The sequence below is a fragment of the Populus trichocarpa genome, chromosome 1 (genome assembly GCF_000002775.5).
Source record: "Populus trichocarpa isolate Nisqually-1 chromosome 1, P.trichocarpa_v4.1, whole genome shotgun sequence".
NCBI classification, from domain to species: Eukaryota; Viridiplantae; Streptophyta; class Magnoliopsida; order Malpighiales; family Salicaceae; genus Populus; species Populus trichocarpa.
Window position 1 is genome coordinate 2,717,586 of NC_037285.2, and position 18,457 is coordinate 2,736,042.

The 18,457-nt window shown below is 34.3% G+C and overlaps 4 protein-coding genes across 6 annotated transcripts; 1 reads left to right on the forward strand and 3 right to left on the reverse strand.

The window, feature by feature from the left end:
• The first annotated feature begins 2,221 nt into the window (after nt 1-2,221).
• LOC127905497 (uncharacterized) lies at nt 2,222-4,685 on the forward strand. The gene is made up of 2 exons (XM_052454214.1): nt 2,222-2,638; nt 4,205-4,685. The coding sequence occupies exons 1-2, from the start codon at nt 2,557-2,559 to the stop codon at nt 4,399-4,401; spliced, it is 279 nt and encodes a 92-aa protein (XP_052310174.1). The 5' UTR covers nt 2,222-2,556; the 3' UTR covers nt 4,402-4,685.
• Nucleotides 4,686-7,103: 2,418 nt separating this feature from the next.
• Nucleotides 7,104-8,150, reverse strand: LOC7476802 (uncharacterized). Its single transcript, XM_002297662.4, has one exon. The coding sequence runs from the start codon at nt 8,148-8,150 to the stop codon at nt 7,104-7,106; it is 1,047 nt and encodes a 348-aa protein (XP_002297698.2).
• Nucleotides 8,151-10,151: 2,001 nt separating this feature from the next.
• LOC7476801 (putative glucose-6-phosphate 1-epimerase) lies at nt 10,152-14,751 on the reverse strand. 3 transcript variants are annotated; one of them, XM_024583413.2, is made up of 9 exons: nt 14,451-14,751; nt 13,917-13,991; nt 13,017-13,050; nt 12,753-12,913; nt 12,303-12,443; nt 11,920-12,022; nt 11,715-11,814; nt 10,938-11,183; nt 10,152-10,463 (listed from the first exon to the last, which is right to left on the reverse strand). In XM_024583413.2, the coding sequence occupies exons 1-8, from the start codon at nt 14,498-14,500 to the stop codon at nt 10,954-10,956; spliced, it is 894 nt and encodes a 297-aa protein (XP_024439181.1). In that variant the 5' UTR covers nt 14,501-14,751; the 3' UTR covers nt 10,152-10,463; nt 10,938-10,953. The 3 variants fall into 3 exon arrangements, with proteins under 3 accessions (XP_024439181.1, XP_024439186.1, XP_002297697.3); XM_024583418.2 differs by having other exon boundaries at nt 13,917-14,073; XM_002297661.4 differs by having other exon boundaries at nt 12,994-13,050; nt 14,451-14,750.
• A 2,134-nt stretch (nt 14,752-16,885) lies between these two features.
• LOC18094366 (fasciclin-like arabinogalactan protein 14) lies at nt 16,886-18,203 on the reverse strand. Its single transcript, XM_024594330.2, has one exon. The coding sequence runs from the start codon at nt 18,168-18,170 to the stop codon at nt 17,178-17,180; it is 993 nt and encodes a 330-aa protein (XP_024450098.1). The 5' UTR covers nt 18,171-18,203; the 3' UTR covers nt 16,886-17,177.
• Between the last annotated feature and the right edge of the window lie 254 nt (nt 18,204-18,457).

Consider the following 18,457-nt stretch of genomic DNA (forward strand, 5'->3'; position numbering starts at 1 on the left):
TATAAAGAGAAAGAAAGAGATGTGGGTCAAGATTTAAAAAGAAATAAATTAAATAAAAAAAAAGAATCCTTTGAAAATAATTAGTTGCCAAAATATGAATGGAGCCATATCTCTTTCAAATTAAGCTCAAGGTGACCAATCTTTTTCATACCATATATATATCCACCATGCATTCCCTCATTAATTTTCAAACCACTTGGACTAGAACGTTGCCGACACTGCTCCTTTTTCTGGGTTTTAATTTTACAAAATCCAATTCTTAATTATGTTTAATTCATTGTTCTTCCCTCTCTTTTTTAATTGTTCTTGGAAAAAAAGGTTCATTATTAAAATTTAATTCCTGTGATTTAAGAAACTAATAAATTGGCCCCTTTTATTTTGAGAATTATGTATTATATTGTTGCCTAAAATGATGATGTGTTGTCACTGACTTAATTACATTTAGCAATTAGTTTTATTTTTTATGAAAAAATATCATTTATCCTTTCAAATAATTACAATCTTATTCAAATATCTATTCACTAAAAATTACCTATTTCTTTATTTGTTGTTTTAATGTATTTTAAAGTAAAAAAATTATTTTTTAAAAATGCATTACATCATAATACCGAACACACGTGTCTGTTTGGAAGTGTAGTTGTTGTTGCTTTTCAAAGTGTTTTTCGTGCCGAAATGCATCAAAATGATATTTTTTTAGTTTTTAAAAATTATTTTTGAGATTAGCGCATTAAAACGATCCAAAACAAAAAAAAATAATTTTTAATAAAAAATAAATTTTTGAGGAACGCCGTTTCCACCGCAATCCCAAACGCTTTCAAAGTCAGTTCCTTCTTGCTAAAAATTTCAAAGATTTAATGTGGCTAAAGTTATTAGTTTCTGGAAAATATAGGGACCGAGTTATAATTTACCAATCCTGAAAGTATACTGCTCTTTCCCTGCGGAGTATCAAATTGGACTTCTCACTCGAAACCTGACACGTGTCTCTCTCAAGTCAATTGCTTAACCAACAAAATCAATCCACACATAAAGCCGAAAGAAATCTTTTAATTAAACCCACAAATACCCATAGAAATTGCACCACGTGTTGCTTTTGAGTTAATTATTAGCAAGAATAGAATAGGTTTATCTGGCCAAGTAACCTCCACACTTTAATAAATAAATATCTCTTTTAACATGTCGGCTGTGCCAAGAATTATGCTCCTTTTATTTTAGCACATAAATATATACTCCATCAAATGCTTTAGCTTCTACAGTTGATTTTTTTTTTCTAATGATAGAAAACAATTTTCATTTATTTTTTTATATCAATCTTACCGTAAAAGTATATGTTAAAACCCCATAGATTAATTTTTAAATAAAAAATTATTTAATTATATATACATTAAGATTTTAAATATTTTTATAGCTTCTGATATTTCAGAAGCCACCAGATCTAATTTCTTAAAAACCATATAAAAACAACGTCTAGTGGTAAAAGTTTGGGACTAAGGGATTTGCTCCCCATGTGGTCTCAGGTTTGAGCCATGTGGTTGCTAATACGATGACCACTGGAGGCTTACATGATCGTTAACTTTAGAACCTATAAAATTAATCGAAATGCGTACAAACTGACCCGAACATCTATGTTAATAAAAATAAAAACCACATGAAATATCTACATTTACAATACACACACATATTTTGGCGTGCTCTTAATTTATCTTTTCAATTTTAGTTTTTCTTTACTTGTGTTCCAAATATTTCTTTCTTTATTTAAATTTATATACAATTAATTCTCTATAAATTAATATTTTTAGAACCATAAAAATCTATAAATTAATCAAAATATTATTTAAATTTTGAATTTAGATTGGACTGAACATAAATATTATTTAATTGAGATTATTAATTTATCAATTTTATACTGTAAAGCACAATATAGTTTATATGAAAATTGATTAGAAGAATATTTAAATTTAACACATGTATATTAACTTAAAAAAATACATGAGCGTTAAAATTGGAAAAAAAAACTTTCGTTACTCCCAATAAGAGGACCGTTTTCTGACTGTTAAAGAGGCAAGAAATTTGAAATCAAAATTTAAAAAATCGGAGCCCACATGAACATGCGATGATGGATGACTAGATTACTGTTTTTATTTTAATTAAATTAAACAAGTATAAATAAATAAATAAATAAATACGTGCTAATTTGCAATTAGGACAAGTCCTTATTTTATTACCTCTCTCTCTCTCTCTATATATATATAATGCCGTCCGTCGCCTGTCGGTGCACGTTGATAATAACACCTACTACTATATACTTTGATGAATATGGCACAAAAACTCTGATATTCTCTCAACCCTAAACCCGCTCTGTCTTTCTCTTTAAAAGGGACTGTATGCTGTCTGTCTGTGGTGCTTGTTGAAAGTGAAAACCCCCCAACAAAAAAAAGTGAGGAGGAGAAGGAAAGTGAAGGTCTGGCCGGGTTAAAGAGCATAGCTGTGAGAGTTGTTGGTGGGTTCAGTAGGAGAAGGAAAGCCAGGACGAAGAAAATTAAAGTTGAAGATAAGTTGATGGATTTGTGGCATAAGATGATCTTCCCTGTTAGGAGAGTTTGGCTTTCTGTTTCTGCTCGTGTCAAAGCTCGCAAAAATGGTCCGTCTCTTCTTTCTTTCTCCTCAGCTTATATTTTCCCTCGTAAATCTGCAGCTTTTTTCTTGGTTTGCTCCCTTTTCTTAATTTATTTTTTATTTATTCTTTTCAATCTGTATATGTTGCAGAAATTATTTTTCAAAGAGCCTAAATCAAATGTTTGGAAATAAATAATCAAGAAGTATGCTTAGTCTTGGTAGTGTTCATATTTCACAGCATAGTTAACTTTAATGCTTAAAAAGATTTCAGTGATGTGGGGCAAGATTTTATTGTTGATTGAGCTTGATTAGTAGCTCAAAGCTGCTAGAAAACTTGTTCATGAATTATTTTTACGTTTTTTTTTTTTGGAAGATTCCATTTGTGATGAAAACATCCACAAAGAGAAATCCACTTGAAGACAGACAATCTGAGACTGTTTCAACTATACAGAATTGTCAAATCGAGCAATTATTCTTTCATAATTCAACAAGAAATTGCCAATTTGGAGATGCCTAAAAATATGTGTTAGGTAGTGACCCGAATAAGGAAAATTAATTACTTAAAATTCAAGTGAGATTTTACGCTGTAATTATTGAGTATTTATGATATACGAGAGAGATAAATACGAAGAAAAAAAAAAGGAAAGAAAAAAAATATTTTTTAAGAAAAAAAAAAAGAATTCTTATGATTTTTTTGATGGGATCGATATAATTTTTTCATTTACATAGTAGTATATAGTTTATAAAAAGTTAGGGACTTGGAAGAAATAAAAAAATAAATATGTCGTACGAATTAATCAAGGTTTCTCCTTTTAATAGAATTATTACTATTATTTAAAAATTATGAATGGATCTTCCACAAGCTTGTAACATTCATTACAAGAAGATTTGTAATCTACAAATTCTGTTTTTATTCAATTATTTATGTCGTGAAATGAAGGATACATAGCTTATAAGATTCTCCCAACAACTAGCTTCATCCACTAGTATCAATCCACTTAAAAACAAACAAATAGAAAAAGATGAAGCTTAAATTCCAGGAGTCATGGCTACCATCAAATTGATAGGGAATTGTTAACTGCCTTGTTTCTTGTACTTGCCATCTAGTAGAAAAACTCTATATCAAAAGCTGGAGATGCAATGGTCAATTAACAGCATAAAGAAACATACAAATGCCTTCTGGGAAACATCAGCAGCCGAAAGATGAGCCCTGCAATAGGATCAACATCATTTTTAGTGCGACTTTATGCTTAGGTCATTTCAGTAAGGGTCCTGACAGCTGCAAAAGTGATTTTTCTAATCACAACTTTAGTGGCCATATGTGCTCCCCAGATGGGTCCATGTCCACTCCTAATCCTTCTGGTGCTAGGAGTAAGGACCACCACTGAAACCTCAATCAATCCTGTACCAAAACAAACTTCAGAATAGTCTTATATCCCAATCACTTTGGAGGTATCGGATGGTTAATGTCATTTATTTTATTTAGTTATACGGTCAAGCAATTGGGTCACAGCTTCATTTATGATACCTTTTCAGCAGTAGAAAATACATGTGTAACTCACAAGTTTGTCTCCCTCTGTGTTTTGAGCAGGTGCTAATCTTCTGAAGCTTCACAATGATGTACAGACATGTGGATATGAAGATGTGCAAGTGATGTGGGAAATTCTAAGGAGATCGGAATCAGAGCTGATGGCAAGTCATCCAAAGCGCAAGCAACGGCCTTTTTGGAGAGTTTTTGTATGGTCTAACCACAGTGCAGCCTCATCCTTCTCTGCAAATCACTCCTGATACAAAACTCCTGCTTGATATTATGTAAGAATAATATGCTGCCTTTGTCTTTCAACTCGACATGGGCATTCATCATTTTGCTATCCAACGGCCGTCATTGCAGTAGCATGGTACAGAGCTGTTGCAGGGGTATCCAAATCGGTACAATATGAATGTGTCAAGTTTACCTTATAGCGAGTAAACAACTATCAGTTACATAATGTGCCTTCTGTAAATACACAATGTTTTGTCATAACCCACAGCCATAAATGAAAGCTTCCTCACAAGCAATGTCAGGAAAGAAAGGATACTGTGGTAGAAACAAGCAATAATCCAATGTGAGAACATGGACGACCAGCCCCCCTTATCCATAACAGGGCGGGAGGGATTGCTAAAACACAGGCCAGTTATGAAAGCAACCTATGCCATGCTCAATAATCCATATAACATGATTTTGCTTTTCTGAACAAGAGACATTAGATAAAATCATACACAGAGAAAAGGAAATTGTCAGTTTCTTGTAAAGCTAATAGTATCATCGCCCAGATAAAACCATACACTAATGGAATTTGATTAACTTCCTGTAGAATATCATTTTCCTCTCTACAAGAAAGATGCTAACAGAGTAACTGTAGCACCAAGGAATTTTGAAAGAAACCGTCACTTTCTGAAATGTCTAAAGGGAGAGGCAAAAGGAAATAACAAGATGCTTACAAACAGAGAATATTCGTCAGGTCGGGCAGAATTCTTGAAATTTTTGCACAAGCAATCATGCCACTGAGTTGTGTGAGTTTTTTTCATATGATGAACACTTGCACAAAGCAAACATGGGCAAAGCAAAAATAAACGCATACGGGTTCCGTGGTTTTGTTGATTGCTACAAGGGGAGTTTAAGAAAGCCTTTGATTCTTGCCAATGGTAACGTGAAAAGACTATCATGGATCAAAAACACAATAAACTATTTTAATTTTCATCTCTCATGCAAATGGGCTCTACTGATATCTATTGATTAATTGAAAATTAATATAACAGCAAAAAACAGAGCAGAATAACACAAGAAATCTACGTGTTCTCATCTACAGAGCAAGGTCGAGATATTTCAATGTGTTCCAAAATAGTGATGATAAAGAAAGCCATCTTGGCCTGCTCTAGAATGGTGATTTTGCACATGGAAGACTGTCAATTGGTAATGAAGTAACAAATGCTGGCGGCCAATATTTCAAAAGTTAAAGCACATAGTTTTCACTTCAATATTTGAGTAAGAAAAGTCCACCATGAACCGTAAGACAGGGGTCGGAAGTCCCTTGCGTGGGCTCCTCCTCCTTCGGCCATCGATGGGTCTTTATTAGACGGTGACTCCGAACAAGATAGTCATCAAATGGAAACCATTTTGCAGTTTCACATAGCAAATCCATTTCTACGAGAGAAGTGTCTCAAGCACAAACACATCACTATTAACACGCGAGGGAAAAGCTATGACAATCACTTCTTCATCATGTGTTGTAGTATTCATAAATTATTTATGATAATAACAAACTTCAAAATTAAAAGGATACATATAGCCTAAATCAACAATTTTAGAATGTTCTCTTTGTACTCTAGCTTGTTAATGGGAACATCACTGATGACATCATATTTGCTATTATTGTTATTACTAGCATTGTTAATGTCATAATTAACAACATAATCATTATTTTATCTATCTCATTATAGAATAGTAAAAAACTCTAATTCGCAACTTATTTCTTAACAAATACCGCTTGTTGTTCTTCAACTCTCAATCCACCTCACACTGTATGGTTTATGGCACTAATACCATGGAAAGAGTCTTGATCCTTGTAACTACCTTCTAGCATGTCTAAGGGGCTGTTGTCACTTTCCAAAGTCTTCTTTAGGGCTTTCAAGTAGAGTTAATACTTGTTGGTTTAGCACGTTTCACAACTACAATTAATACCTCTTTGTTGGTTTAGCATCCTTCACAACTACACTCGCTTGGCTGTCATCAACTAATTAAGACCCTTGAACCTTTTTGGAGAAGGATTCCTGGTTTTAGTCCACAAGTAAAACTACTTAGTTTATAAAGAAAATACTTTAAAAAGTCACATTATGATATTAGAGACAGGGAGTGCCTCTCCTATGGAAACATTAGAGATAGAAATGAAGAAACTTCACGATCGTATTGCTGGAAATGAGTGTGTGTGCATGAAAACAAATTTTAGTATCAATTGACAAAAAGAAAGAAAATGTATGTTAGTTCAAAGAGGAGTTAAAGCCAACAATTAATTTCCTGGTTCATATTAAAATCAGCAACAATCAGCAATAGGTAACTTGTTAATATTCAGGACCCCAACAATTCTACTGTAGATAATACATGTACAGGAACTTTTACAACTTGCATATTTTTACCTTCCTAACAAGCTAGACAAATTATTCCTGCAAAACTGTTTCTAAGAATTTCTCTCAACTAAAAGCAGAAAAACTATGCTAAGAATACAACAGAGCATCCAAGCAAGGGCATTCTGTTCTTTGATTACCTTTGATTGGTTGCTATAAAACGTGGTACTCTCTTGCTCTGGCTCAAGTTTATCTTGTTGGAGGCAGAGTTGTATGACAAGGGAAGGAAACTAATTCAAGAGGCTAAGAAAGGAGTTGACTGCAACAAATCTGCTCCTTTGGACTAGCCATCAAACTAATCACATCCCAAACATAATTTCTCCAGGACTTCATTCTTCTGATGGGCGCGTGCATATTTTCTCCAGCAGCAAGGGCCAGTCTTCTCCAAGCTGCTGTGGGTTAAGCTCCATTGAAACTTTCAAATCCAGTAAAGATATCAGGAAGTGGGATCTCTGTTCTTGCATTCCACCTAAAATCCTATTGCTACTTTGCACCTGAAAACGATGGCCTGGAAGAAAGCCATTAACAAGCTTCCCCTCAGAACGGTTCTCCTGGGAATTATTTTTTGTCAAATCACATCCACGCCTTCTATTAATGAGTTCAGTGCAGGACTTGATCAACCTTTTTAAGTAAGCATCCAAGCTGCTGTTCAGCAAATTGGCAGAGTCCATTGATACACCATCAAGGCCATGCGCTGCTGCAATCTGCTGCATTTGTTCTCTCAGTGTCTGTGTATCCAGCAATCCACCACTATCATACGAGCTAGCACATCTGTCATTGCTTGCTAAAGTCAAAGGCCCACGGGAACCACCTGCACTCACGATGCAAAATGGAATTCCAAGTGGTGCCTGAAGTGGAGTAGATATCTCAGATATTTCACTCTGTTCTTTACTATGTACAGATACCAAACCATCAGTTGACTGCTTTATTTGTGATAATTTTGCAGGACGCTGAAGGGAAACTTCCCCTTCTTGATGATGCTGCACCAGCTTCTGTATTCCATCTTCTGAAGCTATATTATCATCTGTAATGGTTGACTGATGAGAAGAAAAATCCGCCTTCCCATTCGGATAAGAATAGGACCAATCACTTGCAGATGTAGGAACCTCCTTATCAGGACTTGGCAGCGGCGGCGGGACAGTGGCATTACAAGCATTTTTCAAAATCGAACGTATAAATTGATTATGTAACAGAACATTATCTTTCCCAATAACAGAAACACAGAGCTTATTAAACTCAACCTTGCTCAGCTTCAGACTCAAAAATCCATTCAAATAATAGAAGTACAACTTCGACCTGTCTGCCCCAATTCTCTTCACTATCTGAACTTTCAACTCCGCGAGATTTACCCGCGAATGCTGAGATGACGGTTGCATCTCTCTCACCACATAGTCGACAAAAACCAAAAAGACAAAAGAGTAGCAAAAATCACTGTTACTTTCCCTCCCAAAACTTAAATTTCACGAAACCAAGCCAAACCCTAGTCATATTAACAGCCAAACTTCACAACGAAAAAAACCCTTTATTGATCTTACCAAAAATTTGAAGACTTTCAATGTAACTCCTATAAAGAAAACCCCTCCTTTCTTCAAGGAGAAGCTATCAATTTCAACTTTTCAGATACCCCCCAGCAAAGCTAAGGAGCTTAAAATAATGGGTTTTTCGAAATGAATACAATACAGGAGGGGAGATGTGAGATTCTAGAGAGAGAAAACTTTGAATGGTGTCTGACCTTGTATGAAGCTGGAAGATTTTTCAGATTCCGCAAGAAATCAAATTCGATGCAGCAGCAGCAGCTAGCTGGCTACCATCCTTCGTTCTCTCTTGCACAAAACTATAAAGTGCTGGCAGCTTGGCCTAATAATTCTTTGCTTTCACTTTCTCTCCCTAGAATTCACACACATTTTTTTGGGATTTCAAATCATTCGAGGTTTTCTTTCCCCGTCGAATTTTTGTTGGTTTTTCAGTGACATTTTTAATTTTTATTTAAATCGAAATCTCACAGTTGAGAAATACTAAAAATAAACCTCACCGTTTTGGATCCCATCTCTTATTTCACCTTTCAGTTTCTTGTCCGCAGACTGGAAATTCTAGCTGTTAAATAAAGGTATCTTTTCCACCTGTTAGTGTTTTTCCTCATAACATTTCAAGTAGGTTAGTTACAGTGTTTTTTTTTTTTCATCATTTTTTTTTCTTTTCAATCTCGTCTTTCCAAATTCTATTACCATGTTTTTTACAATAATATTTTATTTCTTTTGTTTTGCATCCTATCACATATACAAAATATTAAGAAATATTTTAAATATAAATTAAAGATTAATTTTGTAAAATAAATTATCTTAATTTATTAATTATTGTTTGCATCTTTGTTTTAGTATTTAATTATTGTTTTTTATTTTTTTTATTTATATGTTTTTTAATTTTTTATTAAACATGAACAACATTTTTTTATTTTTCAATTAATATACAAAAACACATCCATAAAATCAACGCTATGAGTTAGAAGCCCATTGATATTATTTTTTGGTCTTTAAATCTATGATAAATAGCATTATCCAGCTAGAATGTTTGTGAGATAAGGGTAGAGTTTATTTTCATTAAAAAAAAAAGAATACAGGTTGATAATTATTAATTATAAATTACAACAATAAATAGGTATACTATTAACAGCATTTTTCATTGCATCGAAAAATCTCGATACAATTTTTATTCAAATATTTAAAATACAATATTAATATTGAAGATTTATCTGAAGCCACCAATATAATTATTTTTACAGCAGCTTTCACCTGTTTCTTTCGTACATCGCAGCTTGGAGGTCGTGCATCAATCCTGAGCATGCCATATTGGCCTGTTAAAACTCTAAGAACACGAATCCTACATCAATTTTATGGCTAGTGTGGATTCTGTGGAAGGTCATCCCAAAAGCCAACTTTACTTCGACAAGAACAGCAGACAATTATGATTGTATTAGATTGGAGATTGCTCTCAACAACAAACAGCAAGTGGTACTCAGTATCGATTGCTTGAAACAAATTATTTAGCATTCATGTGAAAGCTGCTAACAGAAATTACTTTGAGATTATCCATAACCATGACGATATACAAATGAGATTGTAGCTAATCACACCAGAAAGGTGCTCGTGAACCATGCTTGTTATCTGGATGATGGCTTCATTGCCAGACATGTAAAGATAACCAACAGATTATAGAAGCCATTCATCAGAAAAAAAGTTTTTTTCATAGCTGGGTTCGCATATCATGATCAGCATTGATGAGTTTTAGAGTGAAACAAGAAGGCTGGCAAAGTATCTGCAATTATGAAACCAACTCAGCCAAAACTAGAATCCTGCTACTTGCATTGTCCAGAGTTGAGATTTCATTATAAAAACGATAGAATTTCATTAAACCAAGGATATTATTATTCAACTAAAACAAATGCGATCATTTAAAAACGAAACAATAAAAAAAGGGTAAAAAGAATAGGGTGAAACCTAGAAACTTTTAGATGCTTTCCTTCTCTTCTTCCACTCATTCGTTTTTCTTTCAGTAGAAGTCAACGAAGTTGACAAAATACAAATTAGATCTCTTCACAACTGACATTGTTTACTTGTCCTTTTGAATCCTGCCTCCAAAAATCCTGGCAAGAATCCACTGGAAGCACTAAATGCATGATGCAAAAAGGGCACCTGCAAAAATTTGTTTATAACTATCAGACTAAAAGTTCACACACAAGAAGAGGAGCACAATTCTAGAATATCGTATAAATAAGTAGAGGAAAATATTATATGGTTAGGATTGCCCAAGGTGCAAAATCAACTTTATAAATCCATATCCTTCAATTATTTTTGTGCCATGTAAAACACGCCAAAAAATACGAGTCAAAATTGCGCTTGAAGAGTAACTCGAGTACTCAAAAGACATGCACAATCACACATTCATATGTAAACAACCAAAATGAGGTCCAGCATAATGCAAAATGCTCACACTTCAAAATAGGGGGGACATGTGTGAACTTTACACCTAAGATCGTGAATCCCTATAAATTCAGGGTATTGAGATGCTCAAGTTCACTGATTGTCAGATTCTCCCGTTCTTAACATTATTGCTTCTCAAGAAATGATACTCAACCCGGTTTACATGTTTCAATGTTAAGGTTGTACCTGTAAAAAAGATGCATCATGCAAGCCCAAACTTGTCACTTAAGAATGCCCTTTGTGGATCAAGTTGGCCACTGCAGTAGCTGGAAGGAACAGCAGAGAGCTCCTGCCTTCCTCTCCACTCTTCACCAGGTTTCAAAGTGATCGGCTTTTCCACACAAGCAGCCTCTACACACAGCATATGCTTGTACTCGTCATCACCAAGATCAGGTATTGTCTTTGCTTTCTTATCCCAGGGATTCCAAACCACTGCAGGGGAAAATAACTACACTTATATTGACTGAAAGTTTTCAAAGTTTGTACAGAAACCTGCAGCGTCCTCCATTCGCTTAATCAGTCCAGGTTCATCCACAACTGACCATAATGGCATGTGTTCCATCATTTAAAACAAAGATTATTTTGAAACAACACGGAACATAAAAATACTGTCATTTAATGATGTCAAGACCACAGTTTATGGAAACCTAACATGACACTTCTACAAAGATACAATTAGAGTGCTCCTCCACTTTGACCCTTGGGTGACAAAATCTAAATAAAATTTCAAACAACAAGCTCCAATCCACTGGCTGCTGTGAGAAACCTTCAAAGATATATGCCAACTATTACAAATTTAGAAGAACATTTACTTTTGACAAATGAATATATGACAACAGGCAATAGCAGCTCATGCTGCAGGAGAAAACCGTTTATACATTTCCCAATCTTAATGGAGTCTCTATAACATCGGTTGCTAGCAGCCTATCACCAAGATATGCATGCAAACAAAATTTCACTCACCAGCATCAGGAAGTCCATCTTTCCGCAATTCAAATGTTCTCTTCCTTTCATGGTCCAGGATAGCAATTTTGGTAGGTGTGCTGAGATATACTTTGTCCACCTTCATAGAAAAGAATAGAACTAAGTAACACAGAATACTTGTATGAATAGATGCTGGAAGGACACAAAAAAACAATTGGCATTTCTTTAGAAAACAGATACGAACTTCTGATTCAAAGACTATTGCATCTCCTTGTTCAGTGAATCGCTCTCTGTTCTTCAGATTATCCAAATAATCTAGTGTTTCTAGTCCTTCTACCCGCACCTCACTAGACAAAAGAACCACTTCATTAAATCAATAAAAAATTAAAAACACATAGATGCAAGCAATATATTCTATCAAAAAGACCAAAACTATGACTTTGTTCAATTCATCAATTATGCATCAACATCTCTACTCAATGTTGATTTACAATAAAAAAGATAAAGATTAGTATACAATGAACAAAGATAAACATCTTTGCAAAATAAGTGAAAACCCAATAAACTACGTAACATTAAAAAAAAAGCTCTAAAGACAGCAACAATAAATAAATCTTGTCAAAGAACCTGATATCCGTAACATGAAAATATGTGTGATACGCAAATGTAAATGTGAACGATTTCCCATCAGTGTTTGTATTTCGAATGCGTGATGTCAACATCAAATCTCCTCCAGGCCCCAGAGTAATACGTAGGCGAAATTCATATCTGCAAATAATTTGTATGTATTCAGCATAACTTAATTGGCTATTAGAACTGGCAGCCAAAAATATCACAAGGCATAAAACAATACAAGTACCAATAGCACACCATGACATTACACAATATCTGTTCCTATAAAACTAGATCGAAATTCAGCAAAAAAATTAAGTTACACACTGGTCTATCTTACTGAACTTATCTTTAAATGCTTTTGTTTTTTGAGATGGAAACACAAATAATTTGCTTCAAATGTTGTTTAAGTAATGCAGGACATGACGAGTTGAACTGTATAACACTCCATCCTGAGTCTCGCACCTGTGAGGCCAGATCTTCACATCTTCTTCAGAGTGCTTAAGTATTAAGTCAATGAAGGCCTTGTTGGAGCTATTTATTGGGAACGGCGGGGGGTCATTGTCAATGGTCCAAAACCTGGTCCTTGCAAATCCATGTGGTTCAAGAGAACCAAGATTGCTGAACTGCACATGCCAATTAATTTACTTTGAAAGAATAACTTAAGTGGCAAAACATGATTGGTTAGCATAAGAGATGGACATACTTGGGGAAAGCAGATTGGAATACCTCCACGAATAGTCTTTGGAGGCTTAAAAATAGCCTGCATAAACCATCAATATAGTTTACAAGAAAGAATGCATTAGCCAAGCCCAGGCACAAGAAATGACTAAGACATATGGCTGATCGCCATCATCTTTGAGTAGTTTAAATTGAAGATGGATAAAAATTGCAATTTATTATGCCTGAAGCTTATATGATGCCAAACCCACAAAAAGAAGCAATCATTTTCCTAGGAGTTATGATCGAAGGTTTTATGCATTTTAGGTCTTCTAGGTTGAATATTCATTAAAAAGATTATATAATGTATCTAGAATAATCCTAGACTTTTAGTATAAATTGACTATCATGCATTTCACGTCAATAGACTTCCCCTCTGCAAAGAGTGAAATATGAGAATATGTTTCCACAGTTGAATGCTATAAATCCTACATTAAACCCTTCATTGTTGGTCTCAAACATATATATTAAATTCATATGACATAATAAATTCATGGATATTCCTCCAGTGGATGACAAATAGAGACATATATACATATGATTTGGTTACAAGACAAATTGTCACCTTCTAGTTATATTAGCACCAATCTCACTACAAAGTTGCAAGCACTCTCCAGTAGCACCATGTTTTCACGAAATGAATTTTTGAAGCAACTTCACTAATAATTCAACAAACACAAGTGTATGGTCACTTTCTAATATTCTGTACTTTATCAACGAAAAGATGATGTTAAGAAAACAAACCACACTAGAAAAACCATTGGAACAGAATGGTACCGATTACTGAACAACTGAGAGTAAATTACTTCTTACAGCTGATGGTAAAGAGAAACAATTGCATCACGAGAATTTTTGAAATTCATCATGCGCTGATCTATACAGCTTATATATCACAGTAACAGGAAGTACCTTGCTACTAACAAAAAGCAATTCTTCCCCGTGTTCATTCTTCCAGGACGTGACATGACCTCCATACAGGTATACCTGGTCATAAAACCACTCTTAATCAACAAGCTTTCTATGCTTTCTGCTTGAAAATTATAGCAAACAGCACACAAAGAATGCACTTGAGATCAAGAAAGTGGGGACATTTACGATTCCTTTAGTAATGGGATAAAAAAAAACAATATTCTAGCTCAGTACCACCAAAGTTTCTTGTTTTTCGATACACTCCAGTAACAGCAACTATCAAATCTAAAAATTTAACAAAAAAGAAACAAACTTGAATTCATAATCACCCATAACATTGAACCTATTCAAATGGGTTCAGATCTAGTATCCTGAATAAAGCAGCATTGGTCTTTCAAAACATAAAAAACCAATCAATGTCCAGAAAAAAGGATAAAAGAAATGACAGTAGATTTGCAAAGAAATGAAGAAAAAGGGCAATTGGGTTTCGTTAATTACACCAAATCAAGAGACGGATAAAGAGAGAAAATATACCTCCGCAGAGCAGCCACGAACCTCACGCAAGATGATCTTGTCAAGGCCATTTATACCCTTACAAAGCTCCACGTACTTGGTCTCTAGAGACATCCCTCTTCTCGTACCCACAGACATGTACTCACACGTACACAGACACCTCTCTTGTATGCAGAATATTAAAAACACTATGAATCCGTTAAGGATCGAGCACTGGAGGAATTGTCAGATGGGGACTGAAAGGACAGAAGACAGAAAGCGAAAGAAAAACATTTTGGGATCAATCCGTCTCTTTCCGGGGAGCTTTTCAAAAATATTTTAGCTTTTTATATTAGAATACTTTATTTTTATATTTTTAATACTTGCAAGTCAAAACAATAAAAAAAAGTATTAAAAAATTATTAATTAATATATATATATATATATATATATATATATTTTATTATTTTTTTTACTTCACTCTCAAACATAAACTATGTGGAGCAGTCTACTACTTCTACTTGTCTTTTTATACATTATCCTCTGTAAAAATGTTGTATGGGTGATAATTCTTGAAATAAAATATGACACTTATATATCTAAGCAGATTATTAGCTTTTTTTTTGTACATATTAATTACTTTTTTTGTACATAGTTTTTTTTTTAAAAAAATTATATATATGTGTGTGTGTGTGTATTTGAATAATAGTTATTAACCATTATGAAATCACATAAAATTTAATTAGAGTTTAATTACTATCTCATGATAAATAAATAAATATAAACAAAGACAATAGAGACATGAAGGTTTTTTTTTAAAAAAAACTTACATTATTTTTAAAATAAATTTATTTTTTATTTTTTTCTTTTTAACTAAATACTTTTCAGTTTATTTTATAACAATCATTTTTATACCACTCACCAAACATTTCTTTTCTTTTATACAAATCTTTTGTATCCCACTACACTTGCAAAACACAACCTTAAATATCATTATCATGTTAAAACAATATTTAAAAACAAAGTAAATCTTAGAAGTGTCTTTTCAAATAAAAAGAAGAAGAAGAATCTTTAGAGTGTTCTTGGAGGATCCCTCATTGATATCAGTTTGCTTCCTGCATTTTACTTTATCTAAATTTAATAATTATATATTGAATTATAACAGAGATTGCAAAAATCAAATAAAATGATACAAGATGAAATAAAAATGGGGTCTCATAATAGCCCAAGCTAATGCCCATAAATATTAGTGAATGATTGTTTACGCGACTACGACAGTTTTTAAAACAAATCACAATCACAGATGTTAAATGTTTGGTAACGAAGAACCACATTTTACTATTCATGTGGGACCCATTTAAATTTTATTAAAACCACAGTTGCGGAAAGCAACTCTCAGCTGCTTTCGCAAACCTGCGGACACAATGAAGAGTTTCACTCTCTACTGTTCTGGCCACTGTTCCGGCTGGACCGGATCCAGTCCAAAGTTAAATGCATTGAACCTGGTCTGATCTAGTTAAAAAAAATCAATTTTTATTTTTATTTTTAATTGTGTTTTATTCGAAAAATTAGAAGGAGATCACTTGATGACGTAGCATTTGCAGAATTTGATCGCAATCCCAATTTTGTTCCTGATGATATTTTACATGATGTTGTTGCGCGCTTAAGAAACCAAGGAAACTGTAGTTCTTGTCGGATGAATTTCGTACATGATGAAATTGTAGATAGTTTAATGGAATAATAAAAAATATTTGATATAAGTATTATTTATTTCATGATGTAATAGCAGTAGTTAAATTTTAAAACCATCAATATTAATATATATATATATATATATTAATTATTTTATAATCTCAATATGAAAAGCATTCTTTTAACCAAACACATTAAATTACTTTTTGTTCAACCTCAATTTCAACCATAATTTTAATCAAACATATATAAATATCAAACCAACTTCAACTAAAAATACTTTTTATAAAATAATTTTTTTCAAACCACAACTATAAAAATTACAACAATACCAAACACACTTAATACTCGGAGAGCGACAGACATTACAATAATAATCAAGCAATAATTAAAAATGAAGCAAAGAATCATGACTTGTTTATCCAGCTCCAGTCAAGCTAAGACTGCTTGCATGCTGTAAGTTTCCAATTCCAAGACTGAAAAAGAAAAGGAAAAAATCGGATTGCCTAGTCCATCTCGATCCCTCTCAAACCTCCTATCGCTCCATGCATTCAACTAATTATGATTGTTAAGCCTCCTTCAAGTTAAACCACGAAAAAACAGCTAGAAACTTTGCAATCAATTAAAATTGGAGACAAGAATTTCAACAGATTCGGTGAATAATTCAATGAGTTTTTAATCCCATAAATCCATATCCTAAGATTCCACCAATCGTGTTGTTAAAAATGAGTAATCCTATGCATGTTTTCCTCAAGCTTAAAAAAGAAATGCTATAGGGCTGTAGATTAAAAAAAAAAATAGACAGTTTGATACTTTGATTAATATAAAAAGCAGTATACAACGATTTAAACATAGCTCTACTTCTCCGCAATGATTCAAGTGTTCATTTCAAATGATTAATCCCTTTCTGGGAAAGGTTTACAGAATTTTGAAGGCGCGTACAGTTGAAACTGAACGCCAAAAACAAAATAAATGATATCAAGTAAAAAGGTTGACGTACGTGCAACTTGCCATCAATTTAGCAAGTCCAAAGGACTAAGAACCTGATTAATCTTTCTAACTTCATATTAACGTAATCTAGGCCAGAAAAAATGCCGAGAGTAGAATCAGTGCCAATAAAGCAAGGTTATTTCCAGTAGTAAGGACAGATGCATCAGATTTGGGGTCTAAAGGAGCGTCTGCCAAAGGGCCATCAGCAGCAGGAGTTGCTGCTATTGGACCATCCATTGCTGGAGGGGATGGAGCTGGAGAATCTGCAGCAGGGCCATCGGCAGTTGTTGGTGAAGGTCCTCCCACAGGCGAGATAGACATGGCAGGCGGGGTAGCTGATGGTGCGCTAGCAGCTGGAGGCTTCGCCATTGATGGGGCAGGTGCATGAGTGGGTGGAGGTTTTGCTGTGGATGGTGCAGGTGCCTTACTGGGTGGAGGATTTGAGGTGGATGGTGGCTTATTTGGACTTGATGCTGGTGTTGGGGAAGTTTTTGGTGGGCCTACAGGAACAGGTGAAGTGGTGGAATTTGCATTGCCTGTGCCTGCTGAGACAATGATATTGCTAACCTGCAAGACTGAAATATTATAGGGTTGAGAGGAAACAGATTTAACCAAATTTGAACTAAGGCTGGATCCTGGAACTGCTGACCCAAAGGCAACTGAATTAGAACCCAAAACCGTGACATTCAAGAACCCTTGTTGGCCTTTGGCTTGCCCACTGGACTGGAAAAGGGTGGTGAGCATAGCAGTTTTATTTTGTAATTTTTGCAGCTTTGCTACATCATAGTAATCGAGTATTACATGCCCACTCAACACATTCTTGATCTCACCGTTTGGTTTTCCAGAGAGAGGAGACATGTTCCCATTTTCCACCACTAGGACCGTGATCGTTTGGCGGCTGTTGATTTCACCAGCAAGTTGGGTTTGTGTCAAATAGCTGCTGAAGGTGCTGAAATCAGGGTACTGGCTGAGGATTTGGGTGATGTTAGAAGCTCTTACAGTATTGAAGAGAAGAAAGGAGGAGAAACAAAGAGCAAAAAGGGAAGAGGATTTGAGAGACATCTTTTGAAAACTGGTCATGATCAGGTGATGAGGTGATATCTACATTGAAGGCAAATGGAGTTTTTATATGCAAATGAGTGGATAAGAAGAAAGGTTCTATAATTGTCAAGAGAAGTTCCTCTGTTTAACCGAGTCTGTTGCGACTTTTGTTTGGTTGAAAACGAGGGTCAGTGGTGGAGCTTCTTTCGATTTGTACAGCCTTATGCCAAGTTTACCGTTCATGTCAGGCACGTAGTTTCTTTTTTCCTAAAAATGGGCTATCTTAGAATACGAGTGTTCGATTGATCCTGCACCATATATTTTTT